General features: G+C 38.9%; 1 protein-coding gene across 1 annotated transcript in view; it reads right to left on the reverse strand.

Annotated features, from left to right (window-relative positions):
* Nucleotides 1–1593: 1593 nt before the first annotated feature.
* The window catches only part of Ank2 (ankyrin 2), a 207906-nt gene continuing 187335 nt past the window's right edge, over nt 1594–22164 (reverse strand). Inside the window, exons 40-49 of the mRNA XM_090356669.1 lie at nt 20227–20358; nt 18548–18691; nt 16592–16859; nt 12932–13223; nt 9598–9690; nt 9039–9122; nt 8751–8915; nt 7497–7679; nt 5936–6027; nt 1594–2250 (exon numbers count right to left, since the gene is read on the reverse strand). Coding sequence (XP_090212795.1) covers nt 2067–2250; nt 5936–6027; nt 7497–7679; nt 8751–8915; nt 9039–9122; nt 9598–9690; nt 12932–13223; nt 16592–16859; nt 18548–18691; nt 20227–20358 — 1637 coding nt within the window. The 3' untranslated portion in view covers nt 1594–2066. The remainder of the gene's footprint in view (nt 2251–5935; nt 6028–7496; nt 7680–8750; nt 8916–9038; nt 9123–9597; nt 9691–12931; nt 13224–16591; nt 16860–18547; nt 18692–20226; nt 20359–22164) is intronic.

The raw sequence follows: 22164 nt of genomic DNA on the forward strand, positions 1-22164 counted from the left end.
ATCACCATGGGAACAAGATGCTGATTCATCAACTGAAAAATCACTTCTTCTCACAGTATTCAAGTTTTTTTTTTTGATAACACAGCAAAAAATCAAAAAAATCAAAGGAAGGTGGATAACCATTATGCTGCTACACAGACATCATCTGAACTGCAAATAACACAACAGAAATGCTTTTCTTGAGCTCCAGTGAAGGTTTTGACAGGAAGGCCGTGGTATGTCTCAAAACTTTACCACGGGTTTCTCTCATTTTTGGCTGCCAACACTTTATTTCCTATCCAACTAGCATTTGAGGCTTAGGAGATTTGGTTTATGGGCAACCTCCCTCCCCGTAAATTTTCTTCTCTTGGCAATGTTACTTTAAATGATGAAGTGTCATTATTTTCATTATTTTTCATGTTTCCTTGCTTTTTTTCTTTTTTTGACATTCAGAGCAATGAGTCATTTTTGTACAACAGGAAAAGACCAGCTAGAATTGGAAAAAAATGTTCTCAATTCCTGGAGGATGGATTGTTTTATTTTTTTTAAATTCATCTTCATTGAATATACCATTCTTTACCGAATAACTAATTCAAAATGTATACTGTGTATGTGAATACAATTGTGAATATATTTATATCATGTTAAACTGTTACACAGCTCCAATCACTAGAGGAGTAAGAAAGGGGATCTGAAAATCATTCAGGTGGTTCTGGGTCCTTCTTAGAAATAAATAAGAACAAAAACAAAGGAAGAGAAGAGAAAAGAAAAGAAAACCGCACAAACATACTTCAGCATTTCCGTAGGGAAATTTGGATTTCAAATAAATAAACCCCAAATTGAAAACCACACCAAATTTTCCAAGGACTTCCCAGTCTTGCCTATAAGCTGAAAAACAGACCTTGCTAGAAAATGATGAGTGTTCACTCAAGGGGAGAAAGGATGAAAACCAAAAATGGGATTAAAGAGATGTTTTGTTGATGATTTTAACTTTTAAAAAAAATGTCACATGCAGATGGTAGAGAAGACAAAAAAACTCATAAACAAAAGAGGGAAAGAAATCTCTGCAATATGGTGAAGGGAGTTTAATCTTTTTTGTATCATGGGAAACATCTTGACTTCAATGAATTATCTACAGGCTGGTGGCCAGAAGGAAATACCACCAGTAAAACAGTGTGGTTTGAAAAAAATCAACAAGGAAAACTGGAAAACTACAGTAGTTATAGCTTTGAAAATACCCTGCCAACATGTCCAAATATCTCACAGACCTGAAGATGCTAGAATGCCACAGGATGTTGCTTCTAGCAACTGTATACCTCATTGCTTTGACCTGGTTGATTTGCCTTTTGCTCCCTTTCTACCCCATCCTCAAGAGCCTATTGGAGTCATAAGTTATTGCTGATGAGCTCCAGCTGTCACTTCTTAGTTAGGACAGTTGTTTATTTTTCCCCCAAGATTATGAACCCATGTTTAAATAGGGGCAATGGTTATTCTGGAAGTGGTAAGGACATGTTAGGTAGGTCTGAAGTGCTTCTTTTGAAGTATTAACATTTGATTGTGTTAGCAATATCTTAATTAACCATTGTTCAGCCATTTCTAGAGGCCTTTGATTCCATAATGCCCAGTGATGATGTTACAATAGGCAGTGGCTTTAATCTTAATATGGGGTTGATCTGAGCATCTCCGTTATATACATTGTACATGGATACATCCCTCCGAAGGATTTCTCTATCTCTTACTTGAAGAGTTCTGCAGGTGAAGTCTTCTGATCAGTGAATTCCATGGAGCTGGTTGCAGAAGCAAAGCACAACAGAGGCAGCCAGTTCCTGGACAGCACAGACACACAGGTAGTGAGTGGATAGAGCATCCAGAGTGAAGGATGCTATCTTTGGTCACAAATTAGCTTTATAGTTAAAGAGGATGGGGAAGAAGAATTGGGGGTGGGGATCAAAAGACTCTATCTTTGCTAATGGTGGAAATGTCAGGGGAATTCCATTGATTAGGCCAGTTAGGTCATTCTTCCAAGGAAGTGGGAAGTTGCATATAGGGTGAATGTGTGGTTTCTGGTGTGAGAACTGGGCAGTCTTTCATTGGGTCTCTTGCTTGGAGTCCTCCTTGCATAAATGCCGGAGGAGTTGCTGGAGATCGCGCTGGAGGTCGTCCTGCTCCAGAGCCTCTGGGACGTCCACCAGTTGCTCCAGCTCAACGCATTTCCCATGCTGGTCCTTCACCACAGCCCTCTTCTGTGTACTTGCCTTACTCATGGTTGTCCTGCAAGAGAACAGAGGGCTGGATTTTTTTATGATAAAAAGGCAGCTGGTAGGTTTGAGGGTAAACTGTGACATTCAAGTATTTGTACTCCATTCTAGATAATTCTGAACCAAATGACTAGTCTAACTTACATCTGTCTTTGTGTGTGTGCGTGTGTGTGTGTGTGTGTGTGTGTGGTGTGTACACCAGTCCTGGGGATTAAACTCAGGGTCTGATTGCCATCTTTGAGTGTTTGTGCTCAAAACTAGCACTTGATCACTGGAGCCACAGCTCCGCTGTGATCCTCAGGTCTGAGCCTCCTGGGTAGCTAAGATTACAGGCGTGAGCTATCAGTGTCTAGCTCTGTCCATTTCTCGTAAGCATGACTCCTATATCCTATGACTGACTCCTAAATCTTTAAAACATATTTCTGAAAGAAGAAATATATTTTTCAATCTTTAGGAAATAATTGAAACCATTCTCAAAAGGAAACCTATCATGAGTTGGGTTTTGCTTACTTGTCAAAGACCTAAAGGAGCCTAGTCCATTCTTAAATGATGTTTTCACTTTTTCAACAGACTAAGAAAAAAATTTTTGAAATTTAACTTGAATTTTAACTGCTTCATTCTTAAAAATCGTTTTGGAACCCCACTTCCCCAAATTATTCTCTAATAGAATACTGCCATGAGTCACAGATCTTTAAAAAAGGAATGATTATTTTGTCAATAGACAAAAAAGTAACTATCAATAAAAGACTTTCAAGTCTTCCTGTGGAAATGAGGAAGGAGAAAAAAGGAGCAAGAAAATGTCCTCTGGAAGAAAAGAATGCTACTTCTGCATTTTTAGAACCCTAGTGTTGGGGCCTAGCCTCCATCTCTGAGGCCTGATTCTGGCTCAGCTGCAATTAAAGGGCTTTGTCCAGGCATTTGGTCTTTTGCATACCTCTCTTAAGGCTGTGTACGTGACTCGATTGAACCCCCCGCAGTTTCGCGGGTCTCCCAGCAGCTCAAGTCTCGCGCGCTTTCCTGCACCTGTCCTGCCCACTACCTGAAAGCCCCACCCAGACCCTTAGTGGTAGCACAGGGGCCCTCTTCCTATTGGCTAGCTTCCCAGTGCCCACCTTCTCCTACCCTAACAGTATGTAACTAATTGTCTGACGCAATAAAGGAGGAGAGCATCAGAGAGAACGAGAGATCAGCAGAGATGAGCAGAGAGATCTGATGCGCTTTCATGGTTAACACTGCTTCTGACTCAGCCTGGTTTTTTCTTCCCCGGTGATTGGGGGAGGGCTGGGTCTTCGACACTTACCATCTCGCTCGGCTCCCGGGGGACTACAGGCTGGCCCTGTGTGTCCCTCCCCGTTCCCGTGTTGCTGCCCCGGAGAGGAGGGGAGCAACACCCTAGTATTTTGTTCCTTCAGTGAATCCTACTATCATGCATCATCAGTCTGACATATTCTTGCTATTCACTGGACTAGTGGTTACTTGAAAGACAAGCTGGCATTAGTGGTCACATCTGTAATCCAGCTGATCAGGAGACTTGAGATCTGAGGTTCACAGGTTGTGAGTATATCTCCAAATAACCAAAGAAGGCAGAAGTAGAAAGGTGGCTCAAGTGGGTAAATGGCTACCCCTGAGTGAAAAAACTAAGGGACAGCACTGAATTCAAGTTTCAGTGCTGGCTCAATAACGACAACAAAAAATTATACAAGAGGATATCACTTATCATTATATTTCATATAATTGCTTTTCTACATCCTTAATGGGGAATGATGATGCAGTAATGTGTTCATTCCCTTTACTTCTTATTAACTACTTGGAAGTATTGGGTGAATTTTATGGGCTGGACAATCACTCTAACAAATATAGAAGCTCATCTTAGAGAACTGATGTGACATGTCCCATTTTAAACATTAGCATGCTTTGGAGCTAACCCAAATCCCACATCTTCACCTGAAAGCAGTGAAGGGAAGGACCAGTATTGGTTCTTTGAGCCAGCATTCCCTTCATGGATTCCAAGTGTTCAGAGGAGAGTTCTGCACACGACCTGCCACACTTCCACATTCATTACGCTCATCCTGAGCTTACAAAAATGACTTACTTCAGCCAAAATATTTTCAATGTTCTTTTGAACATCCATTTTCCTTCTCTCTCTTCTCTCCCATTCTCTTATTGTCCCTTCTGATAATACATGAATCATGTTGCATTTGAAGATCAAGTTAAATTTAGTTCCTCTTGATTAAAAAAGAAGGCAAACTTGATTGCAATGGTTGAAATCAAATTATGTTTTTCTAACTACTGAGTAGCTGTAACTTTCTACCTCTTCCCCCTCCCCCCCAAAAAAGGTAAGATCTGACAGGAAGTAGGAGAAACTTCAGTCTCGGGATGGTTCCTATCTTTTCTGCAGATACATGCCGATGAGCAAACTTATGAACATGACATATGCACATAATTTAATTACCTGAGTGACTGTCTACCTCCAAAACTTCAAATTCAACTGCTACAATGGAGCCCCTTCACAGAACCTCTCACTCTTCATTGGAAAAACTGAATTTAAAGACTTCAACATGAGATGAAGCATTTTTCTCCTTAATTCACGAGCATTTTAAGGTTCTCAGAGAACAATTGCACCCTTTAAAATCCATAGCTCATGTTGCTTTTCACATTTGATTGGAGGGTGGGATGGTGACAGAACCTTTAATTTTGCCGTTCTAATTATTATGTTCTGGAAGCTGAAAATAGCCTTGTAGAGTACCATACATGATCATCTTTCTTTTCTTTTCAATGAAATGAAAAGCACAATAGTAACTTGGATTCCCATTGTGTCTTCTTCCCCCTGCTGCCCCCCCAGCAAGGAAGTAAGAACATTTTATAGAGCCTGGTAGCACTAACACTGCAGTTACAGGACCACCTAGAGGGCAGTCAAGCTTATACATCAAATCTATGGCAGAGACAGAGCAGCCCACTGTGCCTCACAGCCAGTGTTCTTATTTTTCTCCTTCATATTATTTTGAAGGATTTTGAGGTCCTTGCACAGAGGAATTGCTATTCGACCGATCAGTTTGCAAGCATAATGCATCTTGTTTCATGCCACCTTTTCCATCATGCTCTTCCATCTTTCCCAATGCCAGTACTCTTCTGTCTGCCAAGAAAGTACTACTTATCACCTCCCACACTTGGATTTATCCAATCACTAGATACACTCTCATTTCTGGTCATCTAAGCCATGCTTATATTACTTGTCACTTGCATGAAGAGTCATGGAGCAGCATATTAAAAGCATGTACCCTTATGTAATGGTTGGCTGTGACTGAGCTGAATGTACCTTGTACCCAAATTGAGTTGTGAGCAACTGATTAAATCCCATCTCTTCTCATGCTCTTCAAATCTATCAGCAAAATGGGAGTTACCAGTGCCTTGGATTCAATACATTAGTGATATTATAGATTGGTAAAGAAACCCCAGAGGGTCTGGTTGTGCAAAATTATGCTTCACCATCACTGCATCTCAGGATTAATTTGAAAGTATCAGGAGATTCTCCAGGTGCAATGCAACAACAAATCTGGGCAAAGACTTAAAATACAGAACAGTTGGCAGGTCCTGAAAGATTTCAGGAGATTTGCCAGAGTTTGGTCCTTCTTTTCTTAAAATTGGAAATATATATTAATGTGTTAGTTGGCAAAGCATCACTCCATGCTAGCCCAAACCTTTTAATGACTGATCCATCCTCTTTCAGGATCTCTTTCTCTACTAAACTTGGAAAGTGGACCTTCATGTTGCTACCTGTGTAACTCAAAGCCTGAGGTGAGAAAGCAAGAAAACAAAGTAGTCACTTAACATAACCCAATTTTCAACTTTTCTATCTGCTGCTTTGCAGATCCACAGTTGGTGTGAAAGGATATATCTGAATGGATATAAAAGTAGTTCCCAGGAGTTGATCTGAGAATTGAGTTTTGTTCAACAAGTTCTTTAAATCTCTTCCCATTTATGAAGGATTTTTTATTACCTTACAAAAAATCTGCCAACAAACAACCTGCCTGATTGAATTTCTTTCTTGCCTGACTCTGTTCTTCTTTCTGGGCAGAGATGAATGATAAATATAAAGACCACATGCAAAAAAGAAAGAAATAAAGCCCAGTGTATAAAAACTTAGAGAATTCAGCCACTGAACATTTGAGATTCCCAGTTGTTAAACATGAAGACCTGAAAGTTCTAGATATAACCTGTCCATCATATAAAATACATTTACATATATTTTAAATATGTTTTGTCATAGATCATTTTTAAGCACTCCCAAGGGGCAAAGCTAGGGCCTTGTGAATGCTTGGTAAGCACAGAAAAACACTTGCAGACCTGATCTGGGAATAGCAGAGAATATATCTATGTACACAATTTCAAAATAGTTCAATAGCAAAAAAAAATCTTCCCTGTTTATTTGGAACCATATGCATTTCAGAACTCAAATTGTCAATAGATATCATGATAAATCTATTTCATATTACAAATACACCAGGGAGCTGCAGCATCTTATAATCAAACTCAATTTATATTAACAAAATCTACAAATCTTCATTTGAAGCATCATGAAAAGTTTCCATATCTTACCAGTTTTATACTAGGTCAAGCAGGTTTTAGGTGAGGCTCATCCAGAAGATCATACCAAGTCTTACTAGTTTGCTGTTAATTTAGAAAAATTCATTTTGGTCTTTAGAATGTTCAGAGTTTAAATTCAGAACAAGGGTTTATAGATTTACCACTGAAAATTTATTTCCTAATTGGTTCTCAGGAACCAGTGGTAGTTTTTTTTTTTTTTTTTTTTTTTAGGAACAGATATACTGGTATCTAAATTTCTTTAATGCCTATCATTGTTAATATTGAGAAGATTAGCAAGCCAAGCTAATTCGTAACACCTTGACTTCTTTTCCTTATTAACTGGGAGAGCAGGACACCCTGGCTGTTCTTAAATAAGATACCCTATCACAACCCTATTCTTGACATTCTGATTTGGGCTTAGCCCAAGTAAATCTGAATATTACAGGATTTTTCAAAGCTCATAGGTTGACTTGGATGAAGACTTCAGATTGAAGAAACATTTCTTCTCCATATGTACTACTCAAACAGGAAACAAAGTTTCTTGGATTCGTCCTGAGCCGTCTATGAAGTCACATATGAAATGATAAAATGGCGATGAAGTTCATTTTAAATGCAATGCAAACGTAAGATACACACCCAAAGAAAATGAAACAACATGGAATGATGCTTCTATACCTCTTCAAAGTCATCTTTGGCTGAAGGAAGATCAGTGGCTAGCCTAGAGTCCCCCAGATGCTTCTCCATCCTCTCTCCACGTACCATAGTTGTCTTAACAACTTTGCTGACTCTACGGCCTTCTACTGGTTCAGCCTGAAATTGTGAGGTGCTGGACAAAATGCTGGGTTCAGATAAGGTTACCTAATGAAGGGACATACAACACACAATTCCTGATGAACACAATATGACAAATAATGAAACTAATGATGCGGAAGAAAAACAACACAAGATGACTGCCAAATAATATACTGGCCTTCTAGCAAACATTGTTTGGGAAATGAGAATAATAATCACCTGCAGACGTCTGTGTAATGATTGTGCTGCCACAGCACCTGTTTAGCCAGTTAATTAGCCACTGGGATAAAATTATATGGGTTGTTTTATTTTGTTATTTTTGTTCTTTGTATGGTTTTTGTTTTGTAATGGGGGCTTAACACAGGGCTTCATGCTTTCCCTTAGCTTTTTCCATCCAAGGCTGGCACTCTACCACTTGGGCCTCAGCGCTTCTCCTGGCTTTGGCAGGTTAGGTGGAGATAAAAGTTTCATGGATTTTCCTATCTGCAATGCTTTGAACTGTGATTCGCAGTTCTTAGTCTCTTGAGTAGCTAGGATTACGGGTATGAATTATTGGTGCTGGACTTAGCGTATCAATATTATACATTAATCTGGAACAGCTTTTGGAGAGTTCAGATGACAGTCAATAAAATTAGAGCATGACAGACCTTGGGTACAGTGTCTTTATATCTACACTTGCCAGCAAACAGAATTTCATTCTTTTATTCTTTGTTATGGGGCTTTAACTTAGGGCCTGAGCACTGTCCTTGAGAGTCTTTGTTCAAGACTATAGTGCCACTTTCAGCTTTTTCTGTGATTAGTGGGAGATGAGGCTCATGGCCTTTCCTGCCTGGGCTGACTTGAAACTACAATTCTCAGATCTCAGCCTCCTGAGCAAGGATTACAGGTGTGAGCCATGGGTACCTGTCAGAATTTCATTCTTTGAATGTAGGATTTCTACATCATTAGCTATGAACCAAATAAAAATGAAATGGACAATGAGAATAATGGCACACAAGTCATGAAACAGGAAAATATGAGATATGTATGGATAGCAGACTTTCATAGAAAGATCAATAGGAACATGGAATCTTCTTCATCTCACTTGAGCTCCAATTTCTTTTCCTCTAGGCAACTTGGACAACTGGTTGACCTCACCTCTGACTGTTGAGTGTCACTCTTCAACACCACACGTTTTATAACTTTTGAATAGTCATCCCCATCCTCGATGTTGATAGGGTCCTGGGGCATTCCCTGCATGGTAATCTCTTCTTTCTCTGTGCCATCAGAGGCTAGATACCGCCTAATGATTTTCCTAGTAACCTGAAATACAGTTCATGGATGTATCTAGTTTTGGGTTTTCACCACCGGAGTGAAAACAAAACAAAATGAAAATCTTAAATAGGAAGTGTGAAATTAGCCATGTAGGAATACATGAGCCAGTACCTTCTTCACAACGGTGTGTCCATGTTCATCGATGTACTTTTCTTCTGTGACTGTTTCTGGGGGTATGTCAGGCATATCATCTCCCTAGATAAGTTGGAACAAGAGGTTTACTTTATTCTGTGCATTGATCCTGAGGAATTCTGCACAAGTGCTCATAATAGGAGGAATGTTAGGAAATCAAAGGCAATCCTGAAAAAGCAATCCTAAGGTGCAAAAGCCCTGATTAGATGTTTAACAACAACAAAAATGAAGCAGGTGGGTTAATCACATGCGGAAGAGGAAGATTGTAATCAAAGTTAGATAAACAAACAAATAAACAACACGAGATAAGCAAGAACTGAAGAACTGAATCCTCCTGCTGTCCACTCTCTTAGAGGTGTGCTGCAGATGTGGCTACTATTGTACTTCGTCAACGGAAAGGGGAAGAATTAAGGGCTGCTTTCACATGGTCATGCATTACCTAAGGAGCATGCCAAGCCTCTATTGCTCCAGGCTCATCACTCTGTAAGGGTACATGGACAGAATTGCCCAGACGTGCAGCATGGCCAATAGCTGGTACCTGAATAATCACTCTTCGGCGGACAACCCTGGTAGTTACCATCGCCTCCTCATCAGAGCTGACCTCCAGCTCCCCTAATTCCTCCATTAGCTCCTGGTGGAAGCATGGAAGCATCCAGTTGTTTAACTTTTAGACGTTAACTCATTCTTTGCAGTCCACATGGAATACATGATCTTCCTGCCTCAATCTCTCGAGTACAGAATTTGTAGGAATGCCCCACTATGCCCAGCTACCTTGTCGAATTTAATATGCTAAGGAATAACAATACTGCTAGATTCTGCTTTAACTTACATTGTAGCCTGCAAGTTTTATCCGTGGAGATTTTGGTTAGAAAAAAATAAGTGGTAGCAGAAAACTCAAGTGTGTGGTATGGTCTCAAGCATTAACAAGTATATTCTTTTAGTATTTTAGTTCAATGAATGGGGAAAATTACCCATGACTCTGAGAGTTGTCAGAGAAGTCATCTGTCAAAATAAATATCTTCCCCACCTGACTTCTTGGACTCGAAACGCCTAATGAATGGCTAAAAGAAATGTGTCTATGTCTTCCAAGCAGCATAGTACAGAGTTGTAAGCCATGAGGTTCTTGTTTAGACTTAAAATTATTAACTTACACTTGTAGGCTTGGCTCATGCTTGTCTAAGAACTTTCCACAGGAAACCACCATTTTCCAGAGCTACTAGCTAGTTATCAATACATTTCCCTGGCATCGAAAAAGTCAGGATATGAATAATATTAGGCTTGTTTTGAGGAGACATTACAAATCAGACTAAACAGATTTGACCCAAAGACAGAGATGAGACTGAGAACATAATTAATATTAAAGCTATGTCTTAGAAGTCACTCCTTCCTGAGGAATAGCATTTGTTTTCTTACTTTTTTCCAACCTTCCTTCCTTCTTTCTTTCTTTCCCATTTTTCCCCCTTCTTGTCCCTTTCCTCACCCCCATTTCTGACAGAAGTCACTAAGTAGCCAAAGCTAGCTTCAACTCTCAATCTTATTGTCTCAACCTCTTAAGAGCTCTGGGACTACAGGTGTGTGTCACCATATTCATAATGGAATTCTAATTTTCTTGAAAGGAAAAGACTCAGTTTGCCTAACATATATTAAAAAAAAAAACCTAGCTGAAAACTAGACACCATTGGTTCACACCTGTAATCCTCACTATTCAAGAAATAGATCTAAGGATCATGATCCTAAGCCAGTCCAAGCAGAGAAGTCTGTGAGACACTTTTCTCCATTAAAGGCCAAAAAGCTGAAAGTAGATTTGTGGCTCAAGTGGCAGAGTTCTATCCTTGAGTAAAAAATTCAGGGGCAGTACTCAGGCCTGGAATTCAAGACCTAACAATGATTTAAAAAAAAATCCTGGTAGAACTCTCTGATAAAGAAAACATATAAATTCAAAACCAAATTGTATTTAAAATGCAATCAGGAACCTATCCCCTAGAGTAGTAACTAAATAATAGTAATAATAAGAGTAGTAACTAAAACCGGATAGCCAGTTTTCGTATCAAGGTCTTGAGAACGCAAAGATCAACATACAAAGTCATGAGACAAGCCTATAGAAAGACTGTAAAAGGCAAAAGAATTTGTCAAGATGTATATGCATAGAATCGATTGAATATATAAATTCACCAATAATTGTCTATATATCACTTGGCCATGGGGTTCTCAAAACAAGATTGATGTAACTTTTAACTTCTAAGCATGGAGATGTTTTACTAGAATTCACAGATGTTAAGAACTTGAGATGAATAATTCTGCTCAGAAACAAGTGGCTAAAAAGCCATTCATGTAGTGATTTTATTTTTTACATTCACTGGCAAAACCAGGACATGTGTACACAACAAGTGTGTACATGCACACGCACACACACACATACATACACACACACGAGTTCTACTGTGTCTGAACCTTTGTTAATTTCAGCTCTGGCTTTAGTTAATCCTGAGATCAGATATTTTCCTCCTCATGAATAAAACCAATGGTTTTTCCTCCAAAGATTCCAAATCTTTTACACAGCAAATGGTTTCTTCTAAGCCATATGATATTTTTAATGATGCTCCATCCCTTTTTCTATTTTTGTCAGTCCTGGGGCTTGAAATCAGGGCCTGAATACTGTCCTTGGGCTTTCCTCAAAGCTAGGGCTCTACCCTTAAGCCTCAGCCCTACTTCCAGCTTTTTTTTTCTATGTATGTGGTACCAAGGAATCAAACCCAGGTCTTCGTGCATGCTCGGCAAGCACTCTTACCACTAGGCCAAACCCCCAGCCCATCCATTCCTTTTTTTAAAAAAAAGTCTAGTGTGTAATACATTAAGTTCAATGTATTCAACTTGTTGCCTTGAGTTTAATTCACATATTAAGTTTAGTTCAAATGGATCTTCACTCTACTGTGCATAGGCGAATCCTCTGGGGGTTTACTCACACTGCTTTATGGAACTTTTCTAAGGAACTGGCATATACCAACAAGTCTTCAGATACAGGAACCACAGAGACCACATGTTGTGAATAAGTGATTTGATTTTCTCTTAAGAGCACCTGCGTTGTCCTTTTGCAATTTTAAAACTCAGGGACAAAACACACAGAAAATCTTGTGTAGCTCTTCCTAAGCTGTTTCTAAAATAAACTTAAGCAAATCTAATCTGGAAACTATGCTTTCTCCATTGAGGAAAGTTTGTCTAAGGTCATAGTCCCAATCTGAGTGGATTTGTCACCAGATGGAACAAATAGATCTCAGGACTGATGGGTACAGCATGTTCCATCCGTGAAGATCTACCTAAGAACCTCACAAATCTAAAGCTAATTATTCTTTGACTTCAGAATATATATTCTTTTTGCAGTAGTTGGTGGTGGTGGTAGGGCTTGAAATCAGGGCCTGTGTGCTGTGCCAGAGTTCTTTAGGCTCAAAGCTAACACTCCACCACTTTGAGCCATAGCTCCACTACCAGTTTTTGAATGGTTAACTGGGGATAGGAATCTCACAGGGACATTTTCTGCCTGGGCTGGCTTCAAACTTTGATCCTCAGATCTCAGCCTCCTGAACAGCTAAGATTAGAGGCATAAGCCACCAGTGCTTGGCTTCAGTGTTCATTTTGACTAGCAAAAGTGTTTTCAATAGTCAACTAGAGTGTATGATTCCACAGCACACTAGTTCATAAAGAAACATTGGCTTTATGATTCTGAAAGGATGAAGGTTTCCCCATGGCCTAGATGAATGAACATTAAGTTAACATTTATTTTGTTTCATTAGCATTCTAAAAAATAATCATCAGAGAAACAGAAACTAGGTTATTGTACCTTGTTAGAGATAGGCCAGTAAACAAGAGAATCTTACCTTTTCAAAAGCTGCATCAGCATCGGGCCTTGCAAAGGCTTGTGGTTGGTCCTCTGATGACTCTTCCATCACCAGGCTGGTTTTCCTTGGAGAACTTTCCTCTCTGGGCTTTGGGCAGTCTTCTGGTTCTTGCACAATAGGAGAGTAGCCCTGCTCACTGGATGTTGGTGTGTGGAGATGCAGTCTCTCCTCCTCACATGGGGTAGTAATCTCTTCCGGAGTCTTGCTGGGTGAGCCAGGTACTACTGTGGCCTTTTGAGTCTCTGACCCTTCTGTTCCTGGAGTGGTTACACTGCAAAGGAAAAGCCAAGTTATACCTCAGTAGCATTTATATATTTCCTAACCAAACAAGGCACTCAGACAGGAATATGAAACTGGTCTTCACGGTCCATGATAGTTAAGATTAGTTATATAAATTTGACCAAGAAAGAAATCTGAAGAAAGGAAATGCTATAAGACAGAGTACAGTTACAGCTTCATCTTTAGTGTGATGAAATTGTATGTTCTATGACAGAAATTATCTTAAAATTCATTATTGTTCATGTAACCCTTCTATTAATTACAATACAAATATATGGAAAAAATCATTATTGTTTTGTAACCTATATGAAGTATGTCAGGTATACATTCATCCATTTTTTTTCCCATTTGGATTTTATTTTTATTTTTATTTTGTTCCAGACTTGGGTTTGAACCCGGGGCTTGACGCCCTCCCTTACCTTTTCCACCTAAAACTGGTGCTCTAAACTTAACCCACACCTTCACTTATGGGTCTTTTGGTGGCTTAACTGGAGATGAGCCTTACAGATGTTCCTGTATAGGATAGCTTGGCACTTTGAGTCTCAGAGCTGAGAATCATATATTTTTTCATATATTTTTATTGTAATTAATAGAAGGGTTACATTATATTCACCAGATAGAAGGTGCATTACTTCACAAACATTGATACCCTTTCTCATGTCTTGGTCCCATTTCCCTCCCCCACCCCACCCTTCATCTGGTTTTCCCCCCTTACCTATCCAATTTCAAATAACCAAATAAGCATATATACAATATATCAGATAACAAGGTAAAATACTGTAACAATGAGATAACCAAGGGATAGCAAAAGAGATGAGCGATAACATAGTACCTTAAGGACAACAATCACTCATTACATGGCTTTTGTTTCTATATCCTGGAGGTCCTTTCATTTAGCGTCTTCTTATGTATCTAGGTTTTGTTCTATTGTAAATCTCTGTTAGGAGAGCCTAAGGTTTCTACTGATTATGACAAATGAAAGAAACAATTGAACCTATGTTCCTTTGAGTAACCAGCTCATATTCTTAAATTTTAAATTAGAAATGTTTTTTTTGTTCCTTTTTCTTTTTTATAATTAGGGCACTTTTCTACAGTGCCATTGTATTTAATAATAAAAGGCTTCTTGGTGGTTCATTCTACTTTTTCTTTTGTCCTTCTCTCTTTCTTGCCCTATCATTAAGCTTTCCCTAGATCCTGCAGGTAGAAGAGCGGTGGGACTTAGGGGAAGAAGAGGTGGATGTTGGGTCATTTCTTTGAACCCATTTCTTTGTCCCTCTTCCCATGTTTCAGTGACCAGAAAACGAAACTGTCTTCATGGAAAATAGTGTGCTTGACACTCTGGTATGTTTTCTGTGCCTAAAGAACCATTACCAATGGATTAACTGTTTCCTTTGTATATTTATGAAATCCAGAGGTTCAGTTCTGAGCTGCATTGTCCTGTAACTTCTTTTTTTTTTTTCATATATTTTTATTGTAATTAATAGAGGGGTTACATGATATTTGCCAGATAGATGGTGCATTAATTCTCATACATTGATACCCTTTCACATGTCTTGGTCTCCATTTCCCTCCCCCCCACTCCCACCCCTCATCTTGTTTTCCCCCGTTCCCTATCCAATTTCAAATAACCAAATACAAATATATCCGATATATCAGGTAACAAAGTGAGATACTGTAACAATATGAGATAACCAAGGGACAGCAAAAGAGATGAGAGATAACAGTACTTTAAGAACTTTATGTTTCTCTATCCTAGAGATCCTTTTATTCAGCGTCCTACTATATGGCCTTTTGTATCAAGGTTTTGCTCTATTGCAAATCTCTGCTAGGAGAGCCCAAGGTTTCTACGGATTATGACAAATGAGGGAAACCATTGAGCCTAAGTTCCTTTGAGTCTGGCTTACTTCAATTAATATGATCTTTTCTAAGTCTTTCCATTTCCTAACAAATGGGGCCATGTCGTTCTTTCGGACAGCAGCATAGAATTCCATTATGTACAAATACCACATCTTGTTGCTCCACTCATCAACTGAGGGACATCTAGGTTGGTTCCTTATCTTTGCTATGGTAAATAGTGCTGCAATGAACATTGTTGTGCTGGTGGATTTAGTATGTCCTTGTTTCTGGATGATTGGGTAAATGCCAAGTAGTGGAATTCCTGGGTCATAGGGGAGTTCTATGTTTAGCCTTTTGAGGAACTGCCATACTGCTTTCCATAGTGGTTGAATGAGTTTGCACTCCCACCAACAGTGTAGTAGTGATCCCTCCTGGCCACATCCCTTCCAGCATCTGTTGTTATTAGTTTTCCTGGTCCTGGCCATTCTAACTGGAGTGAGGTGGAATCTTAGAGTTGTTTTGATTAGCATTTCTTTTATGACCAGAGATGTTGAGCATTTCTTCATGTGTCTATAGGCCATTTTTGTTTCTTCTTCAGAGAAGACTCTCTTTAAGTCTTTGGCCCATTTTTTTAATGGGATGGTTGTTACTTTGGAGATTAGTTTTGGAGTGATTCAATTTTTTGAGTTGTTGATATATTTTAGATATGAGGCCTTTGTCTGTTGTATGGTTGGTGAAGATCTTCTTCCACTGTAGGCTTCCTAATTAGTTTACTAGCTATGTCCTTTGCCATACAAAAGGTCCGCAGTTTAATGCAGTCCCACTTATCCAGCCTTTCTCTGATTTGTTTTGATTCTTGGTCCTTATTAAGAACTTCTTTTAGTCAGATAATGTCTCAAAAATTCTTTATTCTATTCTGTCCTTATTCTAAATCATTTTAGTGGTATTTAGTTTGGGGTAAAGAGTTTGTGTTGTATTTTTGTTCCTATATTTAGTTACCATGTGTATCTGCTGAAATGCTCTGTGGATTGCCAAAGGTGCAGTGTCACTATTCATACTTCATACCAGTCATGCATGGTCCAGTGGGTACCATCTTGGAAATGTTACAAATGTAGCAATGCTTATAAATAACAATCATATTGAGGGTAAAGATGGTCCTGCAAAGTTATAAGTGATAGTTGTGTTGTCTAGATGACATTTTAACATGGCAAACAATGAACTCACAGAAATGAGAAATGTGTACGTAATTGCCATGGATTTGAGGTGTAGAAATGAAGAATCAAGGCATTCAGAACTTTTTAAAATCACAGATCTGGAAGTGAATTCAAGTAGGTCCCTACCACTTTGAGTACAAAACAATGTTACGATTGTTTGTACTCGGTGTTTCAGATTTTTATTTTTGGTAGCTCTGACTGATTGTAGGTAGATTCTATTTGAATTATTTACAACTATTTATTCTATATCTGCTTGGTATCCCATTTTCTTTGGAACCCCCTTGAGCAGACTTTCTTTTTTGAAACTTACAAATATTCCTGCTGATCTTCAGGCAGATCTTGCATTTTCCCTGAGAAATCTTGTGGAACTTGTTCCTTGTGCATTTGGGGAGAAAGTGTTGCTTCTGAATGGTCCACTTCCATTTTGGGGGTGCCATCCTGAAAAGTGGAATAGCCTCCAGATATGTCTTCCTCAGAGACGATGGGTGGGTGATCATAAGACTCATTTTCTTTAGACTCAGCTTGTTCTTTCTGCTTGTGCTGGGCAGTGCAGAGCTCCTCTGGAAGTACTGAGAACCCTATAGAGAAGAACAGATTAAAGTAAGTTTCCGATTGAAGTTAGATAGAACAGGACAGAAAGCCCCCCTTCAAAGGGTGATAGCTAGGCAGTAACTAGAAGAAATAAAGTGAAAAACTCTATTGATCATAGTGAAGAACACTCAAAGCTGAAGGGACAGAAAGTACCAATCTTGAAGCAGCAGAATAGAAGGCATGCTGATAAGTGGCAAGGAGATAACTTTTAGGACAAAGAGAGAGAGCTAGGAGTGGGAGATGGGCTAAGCTGTGATGTCTTGCTGTCTACGAATGCATGCCATCATTTAAATCTATGAGATGGTATACGCCACCAAAATGACTTCAAGGAAGAGAGCAGTAAGGCAGAAAGAAAAACGTGTAAGAAGTTATCCTAGAAAGTAAATGAAAAAAATGTTTAAAAGGCATTAAATGTCAAGCAAAGAACGAATTAATTTGAACACTGAAATGTATCCATGGATTTGTCAGCAAAGAAATAATTACTAGATTTTACAAGATAGGCTGGAAAAGGGACAATTCTCACTGGGGTAGAAATATATGGTGTGTGTTGCAGGTAAAAGGAGTTGCCTTGTTTTGTTTTAAAAGATGAAATCTATTAAAATATATCCCATTGCTACTGGGCCTTCCTAAGTTGTGGGAAGCCAGAATAGACATTTGCAGGGGTAATGCCTCTGAGTGGATAAAAGGGAATGCCATTCGATTCAGCACTAAGGAAAGGATGATGGCTTTAGCTAAGAAGCCATGTAATCTACTGTACTACAAGTTAGATGTTATACATAGTGATATATTCATCTTGGTAGATTTTGCAATGAAAGATTATGAAAATTTGTCTATTTCTATTTCTAGAAGTTATAAAAATGATCATCAACTAGGCATTGCTATTTCTAAAGAGAAATATTGGAGGTTTGAAGACACATAGGTATAACACAGAGGTGGGGTGCTTGGCATATATAACCAAATGACAATAAATTAGAGAAATTATAATATTAAAAAGATGGTAGGGTGGGTGCTAGTGGCTAAGGAGGATAAGATCTGAGGATATTGATTCAAAGCCAGACTCTTATTTCTAATTAACTAGCAAAGAGCTCAAGTGGCTCAAGTGGTAGAGCAGCTACACTTGAACATAAAAAAATAAAATAAAATAAGGGAGAGTGCTTTGGTACTGAATTCAAGCCCTGGTTTTCACACACACACACACACACACACACACACACACACACACACACACAGAGTAGTAAGGCTAATGACTGGATATCCCAGTTTATCTTGAGAATTTGGATATAGAAGGAAAAAAGAAAGAAAAAATACTGCCTTAAGTATTGTGTTACTCAGAAGTGTAAGTTATTAGTAATGGCATAGTGCTGTTTGTGAGCACAGAACTCAGTCTCTGGATAGACAAAGAAGATAATTATCAGACATGTCCTCAGAAAATGAGGAAAAGGAATTAGTCGGCCATACTAATGGTGGAATACCAAAGAATACATAATTGGGGGAGCTATAAAATAGGCAAGGGAATCGGGGTAGCAAGGAAATGAATGTGCAATCACTCAAAGTCTTCTTTATAAAATAAAAGAGGCAATAGGTCCAGTACCTGAATTAGTAGGTCTGGCATCTGAATTAACACACACACACACACACACACACACACACACACACTCACACACACTTGTTTGACCTTCACTATGATCCAGTGTAATGGTCTGTTCAATTTCTGCATAGCTGTGACTGATGCGCTCTTGCAGAGTTTCTGTACTGGTCTCCATAAGGTGAACAATATCCATTCGGTTGATCTTGGTGAGGCATTCGATGAGGATGGTATCTGCGAGTGTAGAAAATGTTAGCAATCACTACATGTGTTACATTGGAGAGGTATAGTTCTAAATTATTTTTTTCATAGAGTTGCCTTACTAAATATTTTGGCATGTTGTATAGATAACACTGAGAACCTAATTAAGGACTCTGAAAAGAAGTAGAGAGACAAAACAGAATTGTGATATGTCATTGACACAAGTCTGAAAAGTTAGGGCTGCAGATAACATACGAACACCCAGGAAGACCTGAATTTCAGTTAATAAAATATATATACTTTGGAAAAGTCTTTTCCAAATATTGCAAGAGATACTAAAAAATAGTGTTTGCTGACAACCTAGAACTTAAACTCAACTGGAGGTCTGTTTGTTTTTATTTGCTAAGACTGGCAATGATACTGAGAAGTACGTGGAGCAAACGAACAATGGAGTGTATATCTTTTTTTTGCCAGCCTGGGCTTTAGCTCAGGGCCTGAGCACTGTTCTTGGGCTTTTCTCAAGGCTAGCACTCTGCCACTTGAACTACAGCACCACTTCCAGCCTTATTCTGTGTATGTGGTGCCGAGGAATCGAACCTGGGTCTTCGTGCATGCTAGGCAGGCATTCTACCACTAGGCCAAATTCCTGGCCCTGGAGTGTATATCTTACAGTAGATTATCCTGCAGACAGTAAGGGATGTGGAAAACATGGCCCACTGAGAAGGACTATGTTTGCTGAGATGATACAGCCCCACTTCCCACATTATTCCACCAGGTAAGTCTGACTATAACATGTCAGCACATAGAAAATCTACCGGACATTTTCCCTTCTCACCTATGTCCTTTTGGGGGGAGTAAAGAAAGTCAAAATTGAAGGCAATTCATCATCCATAAGACCATTGCACACAAAACAATTATGTCCAGAAAATTTTGGACTTGAATAACATTCCTGTTGGCAGCTAATACCAATATCACTTCTTATTAATTAACCCTGCTTCTAGGCATGTACTACAAGATTCTCTTCAAGCTCTGTGTTTATTTTAGCAATGAAAAGAGCTGGCTTTCATTTGCTAACCCTTCTTTAAAATAATGGCATTTTATATGTTACTATCTTCCTGAACATATTAAAAAAATGAGGTGGTTGAAATTTCAGTACTGATGGCACCCACCTATAATACTAACCATACAGGAGGCTGAGATCTAAGGATAGAATTGGAAAGCCTAGGAAATTCTTATTACCACCAAAACACCAAAAAGCCAGAAGTGAAACTGTAGCTCAAGTGAAAAGATTACTAGCCTTGAGCAGAAAAGCTAAGAGACAATTCACAGGCCCTGTGTTCAAGCCCCAGTACTGGCATATATACATACATGCCCACAAGAAGGCAGGCAAGAAGGCAGGCAGGCAGGCAGGAAAGGAGGGAGGGAGGGAGGGAGGGAGGGAGGGAAACAGGGAAGAAGGGAAGAAGAGTGGGAGGGAGGGAGGGGGAAAGGGGGAAAAAGAAATGAGGTGGTATGAACTGAACATGAAAGTTCCACCTTGTACATTTTACTTGGAATTCTGCACATACCTGTAGCCTGCTTCCCATCCCTTTCCAGCCAGTACTTCAGTAGTGCATGGCTCTGGTCTTGAAGGGAGTTTGGATTCTCAATTCGAATTTGATGAATTTGCTCTTCTGTGAAATCCAGTTCCCTTGCTAATTCTAGAAGAGAAAATAACTACTTTGTATCCATATTGATTTCAAGGCTTCTGTCTTTGTACCCTGGTTTGTGAAATGGTAATGGTGTTTTCTAGCATTGCCATGAGCCTTTAGTTTCTTTTATTTCTATAAATTAGAAATGGTTTATACATGTGAGTGCACACACACACACAATTTGCTTTTTAAAAAATATCCCATTGTCACGGAAATAGTAAGAATGAGGTAGTATTGACAAAGTAAAAAAAAAAATAATTGAAACCAGTTGATTCCAAAAAGCAGATAATACCATGAATATCTGTTTATACTTTTAGCCAAGATAATGGAAAATAATTGACAAAATAGGAGAAATATGCTATCACTTTTATAGGAGGGCTTTGAATTTGTTGTTTTATTTTATTGTTGTTGTCTTGCTCTGTAGCCCAGGTTGGTTTTAAACTCATAATTCCCCTGCCTAGGTCTCTTCTGAATTCTGGCATTACTAGGATTATATTATTTCCTACTTAAGTAATGGCTTTTTGTTCTTTGGGGCTGGAACTCAGGGCCATATCACTGTTTCTTAACATTTTTTAAAAATTTTTTATTGTAATTGATAAAAGGGTTACATGATATTTGCCATATTGAAGGTGCATTAATTCACATACATTGATACCCTTTCACATGTCTTGGTACCCACAGACCTATGGCCACCTAATCTTTGACAAGAGAGCCAAAAAAATAGAATGGAAGAAAGACAGCCTCTTCAACAAGTTGTGCTGGCAGAACTGGTTAAGCACCTGCAGAAAACTAAAGTTGGATCCTTCTTTGTCACCATGCACTAGATTTACCTCCAAATGGATCAAAGACCTGGAGGTAAAAGCTGACACACTGAAAACTTTACAAGAAGGAATAGGAGATACACTAGGCCTCCTTGGAACAGGTTGAAACTTTCTTAATAAGGACCAAAAATCACAACAAATCAGAGAAAGGCTGGATAAGTGGGACTATATTAAACTGCGGAGCTTTTGTATGGCAAAGGACATAGCTAGTAAATTAATTAGGAAGCCTACAGAGTGGAAGAAGATCTTTACCAACCAAACAACAGACAAAGGCCTCATATCTAAAATATATCAACAACTCAAAAAAATTGAATCACTCCAAAACTAATCTCCAAAGTAACAACCATCCCATTAAAAAAAATGGGCCAAAGACTTAAAGAGAGTCTTCTCTGAAGAAGAAACAAAAATGGCCTATAGACACATGAAGAAATGCTCAACATCTCTGGTCATAAAAGAAATGCTAATCAAAACAACTCTAAGATTCCACCTCACTCCAGTTAGAATGACTATGATCAAGAAAACTAACAACAACAGATGCTGGAGGGGATGTGGCCAGGAGGGATCACTACTACACTGTTGGTGGGAGTGCAAACTCATTCAACCATTATGGAAAGCAGTATGGCAGTTCCTCACAAGACTAAACATAGAGCTTCCCTATGACCCAGCAATTCCACTACTTGGCATTTACCCAACCATCCAGAATCTAGGGCATACTAAATCCACTAGCACAACAATGTTCATTGCAGCATTATTCACCATAGAAAAATATGGAACCAACCTAGATATCCCTCAGTTGATGAATGGATCAACAAGATGTGGTATTTGTACATAATGGAATTCTATGCTGCTGTCAGAAAGAATGACATCGACCCATTTGTTAGGAAATGGAAAGACTTAGAAAAGATCATATTAATTGAAGTAAGCCAGACTCAAAGGAACTTAGGCTCAATGGTTTCCCTCATTTGTCATAATCAGTAGAAACCTTGGGCTCTAC

The sequence above is a fragment of the Megascapheus bottae genome, chromosome 23 (assembly GCF_031878675.1).
Source record: "Megascapheus bottae isolate mThoBot1 chromosome 23, mThoBot2.hap1, whole genome shotgun sequence".
Lineage (NCBI taxonomy): Eukaryota > Metazoa > Chordata > Mammalia > Rodentia > Geomyidae > Megascapheus > Megascapheus bottae.